The 20,685-nt window shown below is 39.2% G+C and overlaps 2 protein-coding genes and 1 long non-coding RNA gene across 12 annotated transcripts in view; 1 reads left to right on the top strand and 2 right to left on the bottom strand.

Annotated features, from left to right (window-relative positions):
- Positions 1-20,685, bottom strand: part of poln (polymerase (DNA directed) nu) — a 61,462-nt gene that overhangs the window by 40,683 nt on the left and 94 nt on the right. For 5 of the 9 annotated variants that reach the window (XR_006010544.1, XM_041986419.1, XM_041986421.1 and 2 more), the window contains exons 2-17: positions 15,646-15,831; positions 15,254-15,341; positions 14,185-14,550; positions 13,255-13,979; positions 11,520-11,638; positions 8,748-9,503; positions 7,384-7,553; positions 7,135-7,247; positions 5,777-5,913; positions 5,066-5,134; positions 4,924-4,984; positions 4,636-4,700; positions 2,021-2,104; positions 1,742-1,837; positions 1,519-1,575; positions 1,237-1,293 (exon numbers count right to left, since the gene is read on the bottom strand). Coding sequence is in view for 8 of the 9 variants with exons in the window: in XM_041986419.1 (XP_041842353.1) it covers positions 1,237-1,293; positions 1,519-1,575; positions 1,742-1,837; positions 2,021-2,104; positions 4,636-4,700; positions 4,924-4,984; positions 5,066-5,134; positions 5,777-5,913; positions 7,135-7,247; positions 7,384-7,553; positions 8,748-9,503; positions 11,520-11,638; positions 13,255-13,979; positions 14,185-14,550; positions 15,254-15,341; positions 15,646-15,778 (3,096 nt within the window). In the remaining variant the exon portion in view is untranslated. Of the gene's footprint in view, positions 1-1,236; positions 1,294-1,518; positions 1,576-1,741; positions 1,838-2,020; positions 2,105-4,635; positions 4,701-4,923; positions 4,985-5,065; positions 5,135-5,776; positions 5,914-7,134; positions 7,248-7,383; positions 7,554-8,747; positions 9,504-11,519; positions 11,639-13,254; positions 13,980-14,184; positions 14,551-14,812; positions 14,886-15,253; positions 15,342-15,645; positions 15,832-20,685 lie in introns of those variants that run through there. The other 4 variants (XM_041986420.1, XM_041986423.1, XM_041986422.1 and 1 more) reach the window with 4 other exon arrangements.
- LOC121640629 lies at positions 11,069-14,283 on the top strand. Its single transcript, XR_006010545.1, has 4 exons — positions 11,069-11,138; positions 11,512-11,652; positions 13,849-14,002; positions 14,194-14,283. It is a non-coding gene; the product is annotated as an uncharacterized LOC121640629 (long non-coding RNA).
- haus3 (HAUS augmin-like complex, subunit 3) lies at positions 15,920-20,669 on the bottom strand. Of its 2 annotated transcripts, none has more exons than XM_041986428.1 (5): positions 18,485-20,669; positions 18,179-18,388; positions 17,830-18,062; positions 17,264-17,498; positions 15,920-16,448 (listed from the first exon to the last, which is right to left on the bottom strand). In XM_041986428.1, exons 1-5 carry the CDS (start codon positions 19,499-19,501, stop codon positions 16,224-16,226), a joined length of 1,920 nt encoding a protein of 639 aa, XP_041842362.1. In that variant the 5' UTR covers positions 19,502-20,669; the 3' UTR covers positions 15,920-16,223. The 2 variants fall into 2 exon arrangements, with proteins under 2 accessions (XP_041842362.1, XP_041842361.1); XM_041986427.1 differs by having other exon boundaries at positions 17,213-17,498; positions 18,485-20,668.

The raw sequence follows: 20,685 nt of genomic DNA, 5'->3' as shown, positions 1-20,685 counted from the left end.
TGCTCCGCTGATTCCACTCTAATTCAGTCCAAAAACAACATCTGCGATCCTTACTGGCACCATCACAATGATTATGTTTCTGGACTGACCAGCATCAACACTGCCCCCCCGTCCCCAATTTGAACAAGCTGTTTGAGGACTCTGGTTCCAGCTTCGTTAATAAACAAAACATGTTAAAAATTATGTTAAATGGTGCGACTAAAATGTCTGGCTGCATCTAAAATTATGAGCTTCATATACTCATCAGAGGCAAAAGATTCCTTGACTTAAAAATTGTGTATACCTCCAATTATACATTATTATGTTATGCACACTCAGTAGAAAGATGATGTATAGTTCAGGAAAAAAATCTACATCCCTGCAATTTAAATACAATTGTCAGATGTCAGTTTGCATGTTGAAAACACTGAGTCAAAGTTTTGCTGCTAAGCTAAAGAATACTTTGCATGATAAACCTTAGATTTATGTTTTTCTAACTCTTACAATTCACTTACTTTTCTTGAAAACAAATAACACACACCTCCTTTAGATTTAATGTTGCACTAAATCATAACATACAAAGGGTAATGAGTAGAGTTTGATGGGACTGCTGCCTGCACTGGCTAAAAAATAACCAAATGAATCACCACCATCTGGAGCCAGGCAGCTCTAGAAAGAGCTTTTGACAGACAGAGTTGAGTAAGCAGAGCTAACAAACAAAAGCTGCCGCTCCCATATAAGAGGCTCGACGGGGGCTCGCGTGGTGGGGCAGTCGTACAAAGATAAAGAGATATCTCCTCTTAATTAGCCCAGTTCTGGCAGTAAAAATGAAGGACTGCTTCATGGGACCATCAAAGATACCTTTATTATAAGAGCCCATCTTGATATAACCGCTATAAGTGCAGGTGTAGTCCAACAGCTTATGACTTTGGTTTAATATCAACCTGAGCTGTAGAACAACTAATGAAAGTCTAAAGCATTACCCCGTGGTGTCAGTGGCAGTACCACAAATGGCATTAGAGTGAGTGGTTTGCCTTATTGAATTTAAATAAAAGCTGTGAAAACTATTTGAATCTTTTTATTTCTTGTCCCAAAAGTAAAAAGTAAAGAAAAATCTGCATCTAGCAACAAAGCAAAATGGGGGTTAGAAATGTCATGTTAACAGAACTATGAGACGTCATTCAGATGAAAGTGTGGGTTTCTACAAGTTTCCATTTTTTGGTATTCTGTGGCACAACAAAATAGCTGTAAGCTTACCTTGCTCCTCATGCATGAGAGGATCCCGTCAACAAAAGTAGATTTGATTTTGTGAATCTGAGGGCAAAAAAACAGACATCAAGTATGAAGATCCTTACTGTCCTACAATTGCGTGCTTTATTCATAAACTTTATGTAAAGCCCTGAAAAGACAGAACTAAGCAATGATTCTTTTAAAGGGATTGTTTTCTATAAACGTCAATCTAAAGTTTGATTTTAAATGCAAGAAATCCTCCTGCTTTAGGTTTTGAGAGATAAAAAAGCAGCTAGGAGCATTACTGACCTGTCTGTACTCAAGGATGATCTTTGGCAGAGGATGCAGGTCCTGGAGCTGCAGCAACTACAACAGAAACAGTATTTACAATAGTATTCAATGTTTTTTTTTCCCCCAGCAGTAAAAGGTGGTAATAATAATGCATAAGAATAAGCTAGTTGTCTTGTTTTACTGGAGAATTAAAATTCAGCTGACGTCTCTGTATGTTTTTGTGCTGCTGTGTGTGCCGTACTGCAGCTTCTGATGTTGACTGTTGTTGTTTGTTGAAGGTCTTTGGAAGCTTCTTGTTCTCACAGCGCTCGTGAAGGCGCAGCTTCTCAAACAAAACCTTTAAACATCGTTAATCCACAAATTCCCAACATTGAAACACAGAAATAAACAAAACAACAAAACAAAACAGTCAATACGTGCATTCACAGAAAATTACATTTCACATGTTTCCTTTGAAAGTACTTTCAGGAGCATGTAGGAGGATAAATATACATGGACAGGCACAGTGTGAGCCACATACTGCTCTTAGCTGAGTGTTACTGGTCACCAGGAATATTTGCCCAGCGGCTTGGTGGGCCTCCTGCTCCAGCTGTTTCATTTTAGTCTGTAAAAGACATAATTACCATTATTTTGCTGGTTTTCCCTGAAAAAAATGTGAGAACCAACTGCGCAACCAGTTGTATAATTCTGTCAATTAATATCCTTGACTGTGTGCTCTTCGTTGCTACAAACAGAAATCACAGTTTGACCAGCGTTTATCTACTCATTCATCTATGTAGGAAATAAAACCATAAAATGATTAAGTTTTAAAGGTGGATGACCCAGCAACATGACAATGAGAAAAGTTAGCTACTGTATGGGTAAAAGAAGCATTAACATTCAAGTTTTCTGTAAAATAATCATGTAAATGATTTTTTTTAAGTCTTCTTACATTTTATACAGTACTGATTGCCCTATAGCCTGGTCAAGAGATTTGCAATAAGCCTTCCCATTACTTAGTTGGTATTGGGTCATTTACAATATACAGTATATATGAAGAGACAGAGACAGAGATATATTTATTCATCTCTACTGTATATATTTCCCCAGACCCCGGACCTCAGAATGAACTCTGTATTAAGCTCTGTAGGTTACTTAAAAAGAAAATTTGCAGCAAGTTTAACACAAGATCAGCCTAATTTCTGCCTCTTTTCATTAGCCAAACAATGAACCATGTTGAACATCTTCCAGTTCACTTCAGTCACAAATGCTGTGTATCAAGATCATACAAGCAAACAAGTAACAAAGGGCTTTATTAGATTCAAACATGCACAAATAATGCACATGTGAATTATTACATCCTCCAAATATAAACTACATTAACACATATTGTTGTCCTAAAAACATATAAACTTTGCATGAAAGGAGCAGCAAGACAGAGGCAGTAATAGGAAAATACACAGCAGAAGGACAGAGAGACACGTTTAAGTCCAGTTGAAGCATTAAAGTAGAAACAAAGACAAAGCAAGAGGAACAATTTGGAGAGGGGCAGGTGAGATGGGAGGAGAGATAAGACAAGTTGTAACTATGTGACAGATTTGTGAATGTGGGAAGAAGCAAATGTGGATACAAGGAATGAGAAGAGCTGAAATGTAATGCTTTTGAAATAAGAAGAAGCTTAGACAAAACTTGACAAAGCGATGTGGAAATAAAGGAAATAACAGCAGAAAGAGCAAGGAAAGAGAAGCAGGTGGCAAGAGAGGCAAATATGAAGTGACACAGAGAGAAATAAGAAAAGCATGGAGGAAAATTGAGGTTAGCTAGTAGACATGCACCCAAATTCCAAAATAAGTACTTTTCTCGCTGTCTCATTCATCGCCCAGAGCTGGCTCCAGACTGTCTCATCAATAATAGATAAAAGCCCTTTAGTACAGTGTTTGTGAGGAATCTGCAGGCAATATTTTGAATAGCTGCATTTCATGCCATGTTAGATCAGAATGCTGACTTTTTACATTTGATTCTGATGCGCTGGATATTAACAAAAGCATGTCTAAAGTGATCTGAAAAGCACAAACAAGAAGAAGAGACTTTTTGAAGTCTAGCTGAATTTTACTAATACTGTCTGAGAAGACTAAAGAGCATGCAAGCATGTTTGTGAGATAGAGCCCGACAGGAGGGACTCTCTGTTTGGTGTTCAGACAGGTGCACCAGATAGCTCAGACAAAAAGAAATCCAACGTGACATGGGGAGACATGCGTGACTGCACTTATACATATATCTCAAAAAGATGAGTCTGCACACACAACTTTAAAACAGAAACTTCAGTGTCTCAAATTGTGTGTGTGTAGTCACAGAGGGAGATGCAATGCTTTTTCCTGCAGCAAAGCTGTTTTATGGAATAAAAAAAATCAGACTATTCATCCTATTTATAGAAACACAGTAAGACGGTCTCCACAAAAACCCCCTGCTGGTGCTTCCAAGAGTTGTAAGCAACAGACTATAGATGTGTGTGTGTTCATGATCCCTCTAAAATATAGACTCCAGAGTTAGTTTTTTATCTGCATGTAAACAGGACGTGTCCCTGGAGGACATCCACCCACCACAACAGTAATCCTACCACGAAAAAAAGAGACAAATGAAATTTTTCTTTCCTTCATCATTTTGTCCCCCTTTTCCCGGCTTGTTTCCCGTTATTTAAATCCTCCTCCTTAGATCTTCTGCCCTTTGTATTTGTTATGCAGCAGCTGTTTACTCCACTGTGCTTCAGCAGCCAGACTCAGATTCAATCATGTAGGAACGATGCACTGCAAATCAGAGCTGAGCCTCAACATCACAGAGAGTACTTGCAAAAGGTCCCAAGGATGCTTTTCTATTAAGTTTTCATATAGAGACATAAACGCTGTTAAACAGGATGACACTTTTTTTTCAGAAAAGTTCATGTTATGATCAGATGCACCAGAATAAAGGTTAAACTGAATTACTTTAAATGGTCTTTAAACATTTTCTCACTGAGCAGCACACGTTTAATTCTTTATGTTTTCATCATAACGAAGGACACATCCATAACTTGTGGTGGCAGATATGAGCCTCTTCACTGTACCAGAAGTTAAAACTCTCGTCCTTTAGACAAATTGTGCTGTTCTGTTGCCAGCTTACCCCAAGCAGGTCTGACATCCCCTTTAGTGCCTCTTTGTCCACATGGATGCGGTGGCTCTCCATGGCTGAAATAATGCACATTTCTTTATATCAACAAGACCTGATAGAGTGAATCTGGGTTAATATATGATTACTAGAGGTGCAGAAACTGGTTTGCAAGCAAAAAGAGAAAAAGTCTGTAAAAATGAATACATATAAGTGCTGGAAAAACAATATTGTATCCTAAAAAAACTCAAATTATAAATCAGCCGGAGACTTTTTGAGTGTCATTAGTAGAAAGATATTCACCTGCCAGAACAGGTATCATGTTCAGCTCCATGTCTGAGTACAGCCTCCACAAGCCCTGGCTCTAAACACAGACAATCAGTTAGGCAATCTGAGTCTATTGTACATACATGGTAGGTGTATGTTGGTGTGTGTGTTTGCAAACCTGTAGTTTAGAACATAGATTCATATTAAGCTTATAGAGCCAATTGAGACCTGAGATGATCTGAGAAACCTGACAGAGAAAGACAGATCAGCACACAGTGAGTAGAGTGGAGTAACACCAAGTTCTCAGGAAGTATTGTATGAATTAAAGATTGTCATATGGACTGTTCAAAATTGTTAGCACAGTTATTTAATATAATCACTGGGTTTACTTAATAGGAATTCTACATTTTATCTGCTAATCTGGCTCAAATTTCATGTGTAAGCTGCTTTAGTTCATTTTTCTTGTTCAGTACAATAAAGATTGTAAATCATCAGGTTTTTTTCTCTCATCCAGTCTTGCTGTATGTGGTGTACATGCTGAATGATCCTATTAGAGATGAAGTTTCTAGTTTGTTTGATTGCTTTAATATTCCTTTAATTCAATTTCGTTCTCAAAAGATTCAAGACAATCTGAACCAGAAGCAGTAAAGTAGTCCCAAAACATACTAGGGCTTTCTCACTGTTTCACACTTTCATTTATTACTCAGGTTTTTCCTTGTGCATAGATCTCATGTAACTCATCAATCTCATTTGATGAGTAAACATAACAGGATTTACATGCAATCCCTGCCAGGCTCAAGAGTTTATGCAGTTGGATCAGATGTCCTATGGCAAACTGTGACAACCAGTAATTTTCATACTGGGTCATGACATTTACATTTTTACTAACCTTTTCTGCACCCGGTGCAGGTGCTGTACGGGGTCTTTTGCAGTGTTTGTTAAGAAGCTCATCGAAGCAAGATGAAGGATCTGCAGGATCTAGCAGCCAACCTGACACCTGTGGGTCCTGGATCTGACAGCCTGCTGCTGCAGAATATAGAAGGCTTTTTATGATAGAAAACACTTAACACTGCAAAAAAAAATGTCATGCTAATAAGAGAGCCTTAGTGAGTTTTATGGAGCCTGTATATTAAACAGTGAGTGTGTATGTGCACGTGTCCTCTATAAAACTTGCCACAACTCTCTAACCTTCAAACATCAGTCACCCACTAGTTTAAACCAGCTGCCTGGTACAATGCAGGATTCTGTCAAGTTGCTAAAACTGCTCTGACCTGCTGGGACGTAAAGAGGACCTCTAAGGATTTCGTTTATGTTTTGTTTTGGGTTTTTAGGCAGAGTCTGCAGATGCTTCTTGCTTTTAAGTACCTGCTTCTTGTTACACTTTATAGTGTGGCAGGGAACATCCTGCTGAACAGAGCTAGTGTCAGCAGAAAGCACTGCAATCATGAAGAGTCAGACCTGGTCTGCAACAATGTTTTGGTTGGTTGGCTGTACATCCATATGAATGTCCAGCCCAAGGTCGACAAACAGTGTCATTGAATGGATACGCTACCCCTGTCGGTCTGCCTGCTTTCCAAAGATCATTCTGCTGCTATCTCACCTCTCAAAGCACACACACTCAGCTGTCTACAGCTGGTAACTTTCTTCCACTGCTTCATGGTTTAAATGCTAACATACCTCTTTTGAACAACTTTTAGTAAGGGCTAACAGCTGCTTGACAAACATATACTGGAGCTTAATTCCTGAGAGTCTTTAGTGGGAAAACTGCTATCTGACTGGTCCATATTGGCTAAAATTGTTCTTTGTGAATCGTTTGCTTAATTCACCCTTGGGTTCAGTTAATTATCCCTCCCAGCCAACATTTTACAGTTAGCAATCTTTGAGGTACAAGCAGACCCTACCAGACTAATCCCAGTGACAAGATTCAAATCACATACTTGATAGTGGAAACTGTGAAGTGTCCCTCGATTAATGCCGATATGAAGGTAAACAAAGGCAGGAAGTAACAACATGAGTGGACATCTGTTTTGGGTCATTTTATAGACAACGCTCAATAGAAGAAAGATGCCCTGAGCAACCAAAATGACAAAAGCTTGTGGTTGTTTAATATACTTCCTAGAGTGTCACTTCAGTACAGAGCATGACCTAATTCCTTGATAAATGCTGAATTTACTATGGGAACAAATGTACATGACTGCATATGTTTCCTTCTAACTGTGAAGATGCACTTAGTTCTATGAATCTTGCCTTGTTTCCAGCTGAGCTCTTGTATGTTCAGTTGCAGAGCCGTACAAAGCAAATCCTTGGCTTTATAGCAAACCAGCAACTGAGACCTTGATAATATCCGTAGAAACATATCTCTGTGAGACACAGAAAATAAACATCCACAATTTAACATACTTCTGTATCAGCATGGGGGAGGGTCAAATGTTATTGTAATACCATGCTTTAATGGCAGGCTCTTCGTCATATTTACACACACATGAAGAAACAGACCTTGTAAAGAGCTCCTGGGTGTGGTGTGTTTGCTGCTGCACCCATGGAGGTGTGTGCTCTAGTTTTAAGTAGATCAGACTGTCATTTGGTCCAAGCGAGTCCTCAGGTGTGCTACACAGAGGATCGCCCTTCATCAGTACAAACAGGCCACACACTGGTGGAGTGAGCTTCTGTATGAAGGACCAAAGAGGTAAAATTTAGAGCAAAGTGGACACATATTTATAAAGCAGCAAGCCACAAGAGTCCAGAGTTAACACTGCTATATCATGTAGGAGAGAGATGCTATGCAGTTCTTTTTTCTCCTTACAGATGTAAATATTAAATATATATGAAGCAAAACCTTAGTTTTAGATTATTTCTTAATAATAATTTTATTTGTTGAGAATCACATTATAGATTTATAACGTAGATAGTTGGAGCTTCTGATTTAAGCCATTTCTTTGTAAGTGCTTTGCATGCTGCAATGGTCAATAACCCAAACAAATATTTACACTGTTATTTGCAGATAGTTCCTCCAAGCAAAACAATTTCTTTTATAGCAAATATATATGGAAGTTCTGCATAAATGAGTTCCTAGATAGGTATCTTTGGACAGGCCCAAAATAAATTGGTTTAACGATTGGCTTTCTGTAAGCCACAATATCTCAGCTAACGGTGCCTGAGGTGTGAGATTTTTGGACAAGAATAATAAAAATAGTCTTCCAGACAAACACTCTCCAAGAGGTTAAATTGATGTCATTAATCTAAAATCTGAGTTTTAGATTAACGACATCGTTTTAGTAGGGCTGGGCGATATGACCTCAAATCAATATCAATTGAACATTTTACCTCGATTACAGTTAATTAGCAATTATTTTAGTATACTTTTATTTTTAGCTCTCAAAGCTAACTGAAAGTTTTTGTACCAAATATTTTCATAATAGGGGCACAGATACTGATTTTATAATTAATGAAAGGAAGCACACACAGTTTAACTATGTATGGTCATATAATGAATATTTAAAAATATCTTTAAGAGATAATTTATATAAATGACATAAATAAAATTACATAGGTTAATGGTTCTGAATGTCAGTTTTTGATTAATTTTCGATTGCTTGCCCAGCCCTACATTTTAGAGATTTCTGGGGGGCTTTTGTAGAATATTGTGCAATATGATTGAATTTAATAATACATGACTTGATCTTGCTAGTGTTTTCATGACATTGTGTTTGAGGCTGATGCAAATTCATCAGCCTCATTAATTATAACATGTCGAGCCAATCAGAATGAAGTACTTGGCCTATAAAAAAAACTACAATAGTTGTGATGCGTTGGTCAGAATGTGTACACACTGAAACCTTGTGTGTTAGAGCTCTGCATACCTTTTCAGGGTCTAACTGTGTTGTTCCATCTCGGTACACCATAGTTAACACCAGCACCTTGACTTCACCAGCTTTCTCAAGCATCTGCATCCTCTCCTCTTGACTTAGATTTCCAGAATCCTTTACCCTAGTGTCTGAGGTCAGAGCTCCAGGCAGCCAGACACCTTTGGACTGAGCCTGCAGATCAGTGATAGCCCTTTGGAAACCTTCAGGCCCATTTGTGGCTGGGTCAGTACTACATTTGTCTGACATGCACTTGCATGGTTTGCTTTCTGGGATCTGTTTAGAAGGATCCTTTACTGTTTCGTTGTACTGTTTTTCCACTTTATTTTGCCAAATTTGTTGATTTTCACTTTCATGGGGATGGATGCTAGTCAGTGATTCCTGTGATATAGCTGGCTTGTCAAGGAATGAGGAATTGAGCATGGCTGTCTTCAACTTACTCATTACTGACTTCTCCTCAGCAGGATATGCTGACTCCCATGTAGGATATCTAGTTTGGTTGATTTTGGGAGGAGGGTTTGCATGCTGGTGTTGTAATACATCATGCTTCCTCTTTCGAAGAAAGTTCGGAGTCAGATGGGGATGATGTAACTGACTTTGACGAGAAGCCAAGTTCCTGGTTTCCAGCTTCTTGTTTGGGGTTGCAGCAGCTGAACTGAAGTCCTGTGCTGAGGAGTCTTGTCCTGCAGCAATGGTGCTTGCTGGGATCAGCATCATGCTTGATTTAGTCTCTCTGCTGCTTCTATTAGTTCTCTACACCACATAGATGTGGACAGAATGGAGAAAGGGACAAAAGAAAACAGAGGAAAAAGAAGAAACAAGAATAGACTTAGAATGACTCATTCTCAAAAATGACAAAAAATTACACAATAGTTGCACATACTGAAATTAGAAAAGAAGAATGGTGACTTTATTTAAATATTCTTGCTTCTGCTTGAAGTTCATTCATTTTGAATAACGCAAGAATTTGTTAAAGAAAGAAATATCAAAATGAGAAGCATTTAGAAAAAAAGAACTGAAAGTCAGCCCTCAGTGCTGTGTCCCAGATGAGAAAACCGACAGTACGTCTGGCAAGCCTGACGCAAGCTGAGACAGGGTCACAGACACACACACTCAACAGTAACTTACATGTCTTTTCATACATTTACTTTTCTTTAAATGAAAGAAACAGCTGTTCGTTGTTTCTTTGGCTAAATCAAGATGATTATTTGATGCTACGAGATGCAGGGTTTAATACACCAGTTTTATGCATTGCATGTAAAGTACATATAGATTTACATGTAGTACATATTAAAATGAATGCAACCTGCAATTTTAACACTTTCTAAAAAATGTCAGTGAGTAAAGTGAACAAATTTAACTGATCATTTACCACAGTTATGATCTCATAGTCACTGAAGTCCGGGAAATATGTGAGCCCCTTATCCAGAAGTAAAATATCTCCCTGTTCCAAAATTAACTTTCTAAAGGTTTTCTAACAGTCTGATGTGTCCTCGTAGCCTGTGTATGAGGCCCAAAAATGAGAAAATTTTGTCTCCTCTCTCACTTGCTTGCTCCACTTTTTAGCGAATGTGTGCTCAAACGGGTGAGTCTGAGCTCTTTACCTTTGTGACCTCACAAAGGGAAATAACCACTGCCCCCGGTGGTGGATACTGTCACTGACGCCCCCTCCCCAAAGAGACGCAGCCTGTTCTCATTAAAGCTCACTAGAGCCACATTTGGAATGGCTGAAATTAAGCACCGAGGCTGAATTTGTGATAATACACTTTGAAAACAATGTTGTTGGACCTCTGATATCTATATGAAATTGTTGAAAAATGTATAATATGGGACCTTTAAAACATCTCCAACTCCAAACTCTTCATTCAAAAACAGTTGTGTGTGTTGTATGAAATTTAAATGAGAGTTGTTAAGACGGATATTATGAGGACTTTCTAAGACAAATGTATTTATGTGCATCTTTCTATAGGGCTGTCAGCAGAGGGTTTGGCTAGAAAGGAATTCCTATGATTCAGCTCCCTGGGGAGAGTCCTCCTCATTTCCCTGTAAACACAACCCGTTTTCCTGCTGACAAAGTCATGAACCTCCCCAGGGTGCTGTGCTACAGGATATAGATAGAAAACCAAGGCAGGCCATGGCCCGTAGCCCAACGCTGGGCGCATGAAAGTGTGGGAAAGTAAATGAAGAGAGAGAAAGTTTGCTGTTCGTGGTAGCAATACAGAAAAGTCCTTCACCACTTTCTCTTCTCCATCGTTCAGCTTCCTCCCGTTTATTTCTCGTGTTCCATCTATCCCACCGCATCCTTCCCTCCCTTCAGTGGAGAGCTATCACACTTCTCTGTGTACTTCTAACCTTCCCACACCTCCTTATTTCACAAAAGATTAATTTGTAAGTATATAGACACACAGAAGTCTAATCCTCATTGAAAAGCAGCAATTTAAATTTCAGGGCGTTTGGGTTTGTTACCATGACAGTTCAAAGTGCCTCCAGAAAGGGAGCAAAGGGAGACAGATCAAAACAGGGTTAAATAAAGACACATCAATACGTCCTCATAAGCTCTGGCAAGTAACAAGTGAACTCAGCAAGTACATTTTTTATAGAAAGTATCTCTTTGAAGAGATTCTTACAAAATGTTTCATCTAACTCGAGATTATTTTATTTTCTCTTCACATCTTGCAGACATTTCACACTATTTAAGTTATTATCATTTAGGGTTATGACTATGCAATACAAGTTATTATATATTTTTTGTGCTTCACAGATACTCACTCGAACATTAGCATGGTGTAGCTGGTTGCCAAGGATACAGGGAGCTCTGAACCCTGACCGTCTTTTCCCACACCTCTGGGATGACGCTGGAATGAGATATCGCTCTCCATCTGAGACCTCTACAGAAGAAGAGGTAAGAGAGTTTTTTTATCTGATCATCACTTTCGTGCACATCCTAAATCAATAAACCCATTCTGTTATGTAAGCATGTTTGAGTAAGCATGTACACAAAGTGTGATACATCAGCATTGTGTGACAGGGGTAAGGTCAGCCAGCATTGTAAATCCTGGCTAAGATCAAACTGCTCTAACACCACAACTTCAAGCTTGCTTGTGTGTGTCAGATGAGTCGGCTTTGTCTCTGCAACTCAGACTTTTTTTTTTTTTTTTTGCCGTTGAGTGATCAGGCACAACAATATTTTATTCATTTCTCCTCAACACTGCCATGTCATCACTGCCACTCAGCAGAACGGAAGATGGCTGAGAAATGCTGATGTAGGACTCAACTTGAAGTGCTTTAGCACCCTCTACAGCTGCTTCTCCAAAACCAAAAAAATTCACCCAGAACAGCTGCCACAACTTTAATCTGTCAATTTTTAAACTAATTAAAGACAGATTCACCGGGCTGGTCTTTTGGAAATATGAAAAAAACAGCTGTCATATTATGTTGTAGCTGAAACAAAATTGTGATTTTTAAGAGGTACGTTTTAAACTAAATCTTAAAAACTGACAGACTGACAGCTGATTCCACAGGAGAGGACCCTGAAAACTAAAGAATCTGCCTCATAATTTAGACCTAGAAATTATAGGAACCAATGAAGTCTGCAGTCTAGGAGCAAAGTGTTAGGTGAGGTTGTAGGGAACTATTAGATCTTTAATGTTAGAGGAAACAATAACATTTAGGATTTTTATATGTGGTGAGGAGGATTTTTAACTTTACTCATTGCGAGCCAGTAAAGAGAAGCCAAAACAAGGCAAATGTGATCTCCTGATGATACCGATCAGCGTCGTAGCAGCAGAGTTTCATATCAACTGAAAGATATTCAGGATAGTATTTCATAGTATTCTTATTTCAGCAATATTACACAAATGAAAGACGACCACTTTAGATACGTGACTTAAATGATAAGTCCTGGTCAGATATTACTCCAAGGTCTTCACAGTTGAAGTGGAGGAACTCAACAGAAATTTATGTTAGCAGGATAATATCAACATCTGACATTTCTATTCAAATACACACATATAGTGTATCGTACGGTGCAGCTGCAGCATTTACATCTAGCGAACTGGACACCAAACAAACTTTTACAGACTTTCACATGGTTTGTTTTTAAGAGTCCTCCTTCTTAATCTGAAACTGAACTTTTACTCCAGGTAAAAGAGTTTCGACTTTGATCTTGGAATACCAGCTATTCTTTAAGTCTCCCTCTTTCTTTTACACATGTATGAATTAAAAACAAAACTTTGTCCTTAGATGATAAAACCCAACAGATTATTTGATTTTTGAAGAGTCAAAAGCTGTGTAGTGTACTATGTGGATTGTGGTTTCCTCTTTGAGTTGGTAAAACCATGCAAATAGTTCCACCCGGTGGTGGATTGTATTACTACAGATTTATTAATAGAAACAGTAGAAAAGAAGTTATTGAAATTTAAACACAATATGACAACAGTCTGGGTAAAAAATAATGTAATAAAACTGACTCATATATGTCAAGACTGTCATATTAAACACTTACCAGCAGGTTTTATCTTTTCCTCGTAGTCCAAAAGTGGCACAACAGGCACTTTCCTCTCTGCTCTTTGTTTTCTAGCCTCTCTTTCTTCTTTATAGTTTGTCTCACACTGTCTCTGTCTTGGCTGGATGTCAGAAAAATGGAGCTGAAATGTCTCCACCTTATGCTCAACACTTTCATCGGTGCCCATCTTTGTTTTATTCTCAGTTTCAGCTTCCACTGTTTCCTCCATTAAGACTATTCTTTCCAGGTTGTGAGTACTGTTGTCTCCCAGGACAAAGTTGATGGGTTCAGACTGCACCAGTGGACCTTTTCTGTGCTTCCTCTCTGCTATTTCAGTCCTTGTATAATCGTTTGGCCATAAGCCAGTGGGAAACGCACCAAACCTTTTTGTTTTGACGACTTCAGACTCTGACTGCTGATAAAGTTCTCCTCCATCTTCTGCTCCATCTGTGGTCTCTCCATCTTGGTTGGACAGATGTTGCTTCCACCTTAATTGACCGCCTGAAGCTAAAGTGTCTTCTGGTTTACTTCTGGACGTGGTCCAGGTAGTTTTCTCGTCTTTCTGTGCACCTGATATGTAATCTGTCTCTTCAGGGCAGGATGACACCAGGTGAGAAACTACAGCAGGATTAGGCTGCTCTGTTGAGGGAGCCAACTTCACATCAGGACCTTCTGTATCTGGGAATTTCTCAAGGATGAAAAATGGTCTTTCTCTTCTGGCAGTTCTTAAAAAGAGCAAAGAAACTGGGTATGAACATTGTAAATCTTTCATTGTGGCAAAGACAGATGAGCATCAACACATGCTTAATGTCCAACAGTATTTTGATAAACACTAATCTAATAAGTGCTTATATTTTACTAATATCTGGTCATTTGTTTAAAAGAGACACTGTAAGTCTCTACCATAAAATTCTATTTTAATTTTCTTACTGTCTGCAGGTTGTGGCCTGATCTTCAGAACGCCCATTCAGTATTTGAAAGGAGAGGTCATGTTTGTCTCTGTGACAGAGGGATGCTTCTATCTCAGGAACCTCTTGCTGAGAGAATAACACAGTTTGGCTGGGTGGGGAGGGAGGGGGCTCAGAGCACCTTCTGTGGGAATATGTCGGCAAGCACTGATAATAGGTTACAGTCTGAGAGGTCTGACTTTGGAGTGAGGACTCCCAGCAGGAGGATGACTGGGATGACAGGGAACAATCTGTTGTCTGTGAGTACTGATAGGAGGCCCAGGTCTGAGAGCTCTGCCTGTTGGTGGAGGGATTATGGTCAGCTCTGGAAGTGGAGGACACCTGGGGCCTGGACCACAACATAAGAGAACAATTTTGGTTACTCTTAGTTAGTACATTTAGGATTAAAATATGCCTCCTTGCTACAACATCGTGTGAAAAAAATGGCTTAGTTAAACCCAACAGTTTTCCCCTTGTTTAACATACTGTATTAAAGTACTAATGATTAATGCAACCTCTAGGCCAACTTGCATTAATATGATCATGTAAAAATGCCACTCAGACTACAGTACATGTATTAATAAAGCATTTCAAATGTAACCTGATAGCACCTTAATGCAATCATTGGGAAAATGTGCTTTTAATGCAAGTACAGGTTTAGATTCTTAATCCACACTCTTTCAGCCTACAATGACAAAGCAGAGAAATGACTTTGCATTTATCATTTATTTACTCTTCAGAGACACTGAGCGTAGTATACAACATGTAGAGAATTGTTACAAATGAACTTTGGACTATAAGGGCGTTTATGGCTGCTCTTGAACAATCAAATAACCTCCAGCAGCCAAGTTCTGCACTGCTGAGTCATAACTAGGTTACCAGGAGAAATGCTCTGCTTGTATTGGTAAATTAGTATGGAGTCTATTTGAGTATATTACAAACCAAATAAGTTTGGAATTAACTACACATGGCCATGCAATTAAACATTTGATTATAACTTAACATAATTGCTTCTTTCTATGTGTGAATAGCCTCTACTTCATCTGACTTACCAGTGTGTATCAATGCCTTCACCCTCCACCTGACTCCTGCTGCTCAAAGCCCAAAACTCCCTCTGGCTGTTATTACACCTCTGCACTACTACATAACATCACAAGAGAGGAGACTTAAATTAAGAATTTTAGCATTTACATAATAAAATAACTGAGCTGCAAAAATGTTGATTAAAACGCATGTTTTTACTAAGTGGGCTCTATCATCAAACCCCACAGAAGCCTATAAATGAACAAAACCTCCATTAGAAAAGACTAAAATGTCTGACAGGAAGCTGTGGGCAAGAACTAATAGGAAGGGTCTAGGAACAAAACACAAGGCATTTAGTCTCTTTTTTTCTTGATCAATAAACACGGCTATAACATAAAATTTTCACTGTTTCTACACTGACTTTGCCTGTGATTAGTGGAGGGATGTTGATTCCATTTGGCCTTGTCAGGATCCTGGGCTCGCAAAGCAGCCATGACCCTCTGAGCTGCCTGGGACAGCGGGCCTGTGTACAACCTGTCACTCGACTGCTCCATTTCCCTAACAGAGCGACTGTCTCTTGAGGATCTTTGACTCTAGCAATAAAGACCTAAACAAGACAAAAAAGAACTGGTTTCAGTGATATAAAGACCTGATTTAAACTAGCCTCTAAAAACATCAATATGAATAACATAGTGAAAGAAAAACACATTCAATTATAAAGACTGAATTTTACTTTATTTACCAAATGACAAAAACAATAAGGAAACAAGATATTTTAGAGCATCAGGAGACAAAACAAGGTATACGGTGGTTTATATGAAATATATACATAAATTCATCTAAATCATCAAAAAACACCACAGCTCATTTTTAAGTTTATCGTTGTCCATCTCCTTCCCCAAACAAGGTTGGTTCACACTTCTCATCTTCGGAAGACTCATCAGAAAGAGATCGGACGCTGAGGCAGTTCTGGCAAGAGCTCTTCGTGTCTGCCAGGATTTACTGCTGCCCCCTCTTGGCCATTTTGCCTTCCAGATCTTCCACCATTTTCTGCAGCAGCCGGGCATCCAAGTGGAAGTAGACATATAATTCCCTCTCCCGCCTTAGAAGAGCATTACGCTCTAGTTGAGAGAGCTTGGCTTTGACTTCTCCAAGAATTTCTTGCATTGTTTGTTGCAGATTCTGCAGCTGAGACTCTACCTCTACGAGCTTCAGCGTCAGCTCCTGTAAGAAATGGAGAAAACAAAACAAAAAAAAACAAACAATGAGCAAATATATGCATCTTGAACTGCCTAAATGAACACTCTGATCACTACTAATACATTAAAAATAAGCCTTTTCTCTAATGTGTTTAAACGTAATATATTAGTGATGTCAAGGGATTAAAAGCTTCATTTGTGGTTGACAGCTAATTAATGTAATTTCAAAAAACTACAGAAAAGTTTTACCATAACCAAAGTTTTTACCAAAAAGAAAGAAAGATTTAAATGAAAAGTGCTCCACCAAAAAAGAAAAAAAAAAAAAAGCTACCACCAGATATTCCTTCCGCTTTAAGAAGGTGGCCTGTAGATAAAACAGCTGTGACTCAGCAGAATAAAACCTGGCTGCAGGTGAGTAATGTATACCGACAGAAGTGATCACACACTATAAACAGGTCATAAAGTGCGTAGTTAAACTAAGATTTAAAGATATCCGTTATCAAAATGTTGTACAGAGTGCTCTGTGTTTCAGAAGAGGGAAAAAAAGACCCGTTTGAAGTATAGTGGGGATGTTCTTCCCCACTTCCTCCGAATTTCTTACACAGTACCCAAATGGGGCTCCGTTAACTACTTAACATGACATGAGAAAAATGTGCAAAAGACATGTTCCCAGCTTCCCTCACCAACAGTGATCAGTAATGAAGAATTTAAAATCAGCTGACTCACATTAAGACTTTAATGTACTCTGTGTGGTGGTTTTTTAAAAAGACTAAAAGGAATCAAACCCACCTGTGCATTGGGGCAAAGGAGCTCCTGGTCAGTAATGGCCGTTGGACATACCTGCGGCCCTAAGACCAGCTGCTGGAGCTCTGTGTACATGGCCCTGTGGAGTGCTTCACAGTCACCATAAAGACGTGCTGCAGTGTAGCGCTGCTCACGGGAGGCAACAGCTAGCGAATCCCGGGTGGACTGGAGGTTGTTTGCCAGATCGCGGGCAGCCTGATCCAGTGCCTCAAATGTTCGAAAAGGCTCTGATCTACCATGATCAGAATCATGGTCAAGGATGTGGAGCAGTCTGAGGAGAGCATTCGGTATAATAATAAGTAACATTTCAGAGTGAGACAGTCTTCATTTTTTTACATGTATAGCGAGTAAAGAACTGAAAACTCAGCATCACAGTACTTCAGCGGCTGATAGAAGTTGGCTTGGGTTTGTAAACATTCGTTTTGCACCTGTTAGTTTTTCTGAACTTTCATTAATTGATGAAAAAAAAAGTATAAAGGACCTGACATTTACAATTGTGTAACAAGGTTTGACAATCAGTATGTAAAATACCTACCTCTAATAATAAGACATTCTAGTAAAACTGCTGTTAACACATGTCGTTACAGTCCAAAACTTTTTACCTGCTGAATGCAGCATCCTTGGAGCTGATGATGGGGTTGGGCCTCGGGTTGATTGCTAGGTCTGGGTGTGCCAAAGACGCAGTTCTTATAGTTGCCGCTTCACCTTCCTTCACCAGTCTGCAAGCAACTTCTCTCAGCTGCTTCTGACACGTTTTCCATCTCCTCAACTCCATCTCCTGAGCCAGAAGGACCAGGTCAAAGGATGCTTTCTGACGGAGTAAGTAGTCGCGTACCTGTGAGGAAAGATTCACATTTAATAATTTTATTTATTATTATAGATGCTCTTCATTTCATTGTGAAATGTATACTTTCACAAGTTTGTGTGAAATTAGTGATGTCATTTACTAACCTGGTCCTGTATGGAAGTGTAGTAGTCTTGCCTGGCCACTTGCAGAGCCAAGTCTCCCCTCACTACTGGAACATTAAGGAGCCTGGCTGACTCCCTGAGAGCTGCAGGTACTGGTCCATGAAGCAGGGCTTCCAGCTCAGCCTCAACAGCCTGCAACTCCTTTTTGGACACAACTTCACGAACATGCAGTGAGGAGGAAGTGGAAATGCTCTGGTAAAATCAGACAAGATTTACAAAATAGAGCTTTAAAAGAAGAGGGCAATAACAGACAAAACAAACAAAAAAAGAAGTATATGTTTGCTTTACCTTAGTATGACAAGCCTTTTCTGAGAGCCAGTCCAGTGCAGCCTCAACACTTTTCTCTTCTGCCATTGCCTGCATCAGTTGATGCTGAGCCACAATGTGTGACCACTGAAGTCTAGCCATCTCTGTCCTCCTACGCTCAATTACACAGTCCTCCCTTTCTCTACCCTCATGCTCATTCTTTTTCAACTCTTCATCTTCACAAGAACTGAGGTCAAGAACCTGGAAATGCTCAGAGCAGGATGTTTCAACAATGCCTGAAATGCCCTGGAAAAAATGCTTTTGTGTGAAAGTTGCAAGTGTTTTAGTGTTGAGCTCCTCCTGATGCAGATAGGGATCCAAGGACAGCTGAGAGAGGAGGACATTGGACCTCTGGGAAGTAGAGGCTTTTGACTGAACTACAGGGTCTCCTTTTTGCTTAACTTCTGGCTGGGGAAGATATGACTCAAGCTTACGCACCTCATCAGTTAGGTTTTGAAGCATTGTGTTGGTGTCAGCATTCTCAGCTCCAACAGAAGCATTTGCTTCTTTTAGCTTAAATGCAGCACTGTCTAGCTCAACAGTCAGCTTTAGATCAACATCTGCACGAGATGTGGCCACAACCTGCAACTTGTTGTAGCGCTGTTGCTTCAGTTCTTTTTCTTTGCACAGTGCCTGCAGCTCTGTCTCCAAATCCTCTAAGGCCAAATCCCCCTCTGATGCAAACACACAGGATGAAGAAGAAAAGGATTCCAAAATGTTTCCACTGCTCCCATCTGAAGGTCCAAGGGTTTTGAGGACCTCACCCAAGGCTGCTTCATCCAGAATTGGTTTCCCAGACTTCTTAAGTTCCTGAAACGCAAGGGCCTCCTCTGTGGTGAGGACATTGCTCCGGTTGAGGGTTCGACAGACAAAGCGCAAGAAGTGTAGGTTCTCCGGAGCACAATCAAACAGCCAATCAAACTCCGAGGCCTTCAGTGAAGATGCACCAGGAAAACCCAGACGGCCCAGAGCCTCCACAAACTGGGCACCGTCTAACATGTTTAATCTCTGTTCACACCTTACAATGTGCTAGTCAGTCATCCAGTGGCATAAAATTGAGGGAGATTAAACAGAAATTAAAAACAGTGAGATAAAATATGACAAAACATAATTATGAACTTTTGAGATTGGTTAAGCCGTAAGTAGGTGTCATGTTTCTTGTCAATCAGCTCCTATAAGTACAACTTAATTGTCTGCTAAAGCTACATAGGTCATTAAAAATGTTCCATAATTAACTAATAAAACACTTAAACTAGAGAGATATCTATATCAGAAAAAAGATGGTTTTAAGCTGTCACAGCATTACATAACTAATGGAGGTGTATATAGCACAGCAGTCAAGTACAAGAAGAAAAATATGCACAAATAGATAATAGTTTCATGCAAAAATTCAACACATTTCAAACCCTGGTAAACTGTAGTCAAAACTGAAACTACTTACTAACCAGCTGTTGTGTGAGAAAATGGTTGGCAGCGTGTTTTATTTTCAAAAATTTCCTGTGCATTTATGACACCAAATATATAAACCACATACAAAACAAGACAGAAAGACAACAAACCGTCAAATACTCTGCCTGGATTATTACTGGAACTACCACTATATTTCGGATTTTTCTGGCGTTGAGGAGCGATTATGGTGGTAAATTAGGTGTCATAAATAATAAGTGTCAAACCAGCTAAGGACATTTTGTCTCGTCCTGACACTAAACATGGACTACAATAGTTAATCATTTCCACATTAATAAACCATAGTTAGCCTTTTCTGACCATTTTATTCTGTAAATTAATGAGTTCTTTAGAAATCCAGTGAACTGTCAAATAGCCTAATCAATATTGGTTACTCATTACAAGACATGGCCCTGATTGAGATCTTTATCAATTTAAGAAAAATCTTCCTGTTACAGTTTTTGTCTAAACAAATAAATGGTAAATAAAGCTGTTTTTGTTTTATCTGAGGGATGAATTCTTAGTGTGATATACAAAGATTGAAAAAGAAGACAAGTGGTCAGACTTTTTGCTTCTGTTTGAAATTTTTGCATGCGTCAAAGCTAACTACTGCATGCTAACAAGTCTCACTATTAGCCAAAGCTAATATTTGGTGTCCACTGTTCTGTTAATGGCTCGTAAATAGAGCCAATCTAGTAGATATCATTGTTTTAGGTGAGTTTTAGTTATACTGCAAC

The sequence above is a fragment of the Melanotaenia boesemani genome, chromosome 5 (genome assembly GCF_017639745.1).
Source record: "Melanotaenia boesemani isolate fMelBoe1 chromosome 5, fMelBoe1.pri, whole genome shotgun sequence".
NCBI lineage: Eukaryota > Metazoa > Chordata > Actinopteri > Atheriniformes > Melanotaeniidae > Melanotaenia > Melanotaenia boesemani.
The sequence above is the reverse complement of the archived record's forward strand: the minus strand, read 5'-3'. Positions and strand labels throughout refer to the sequence as shown.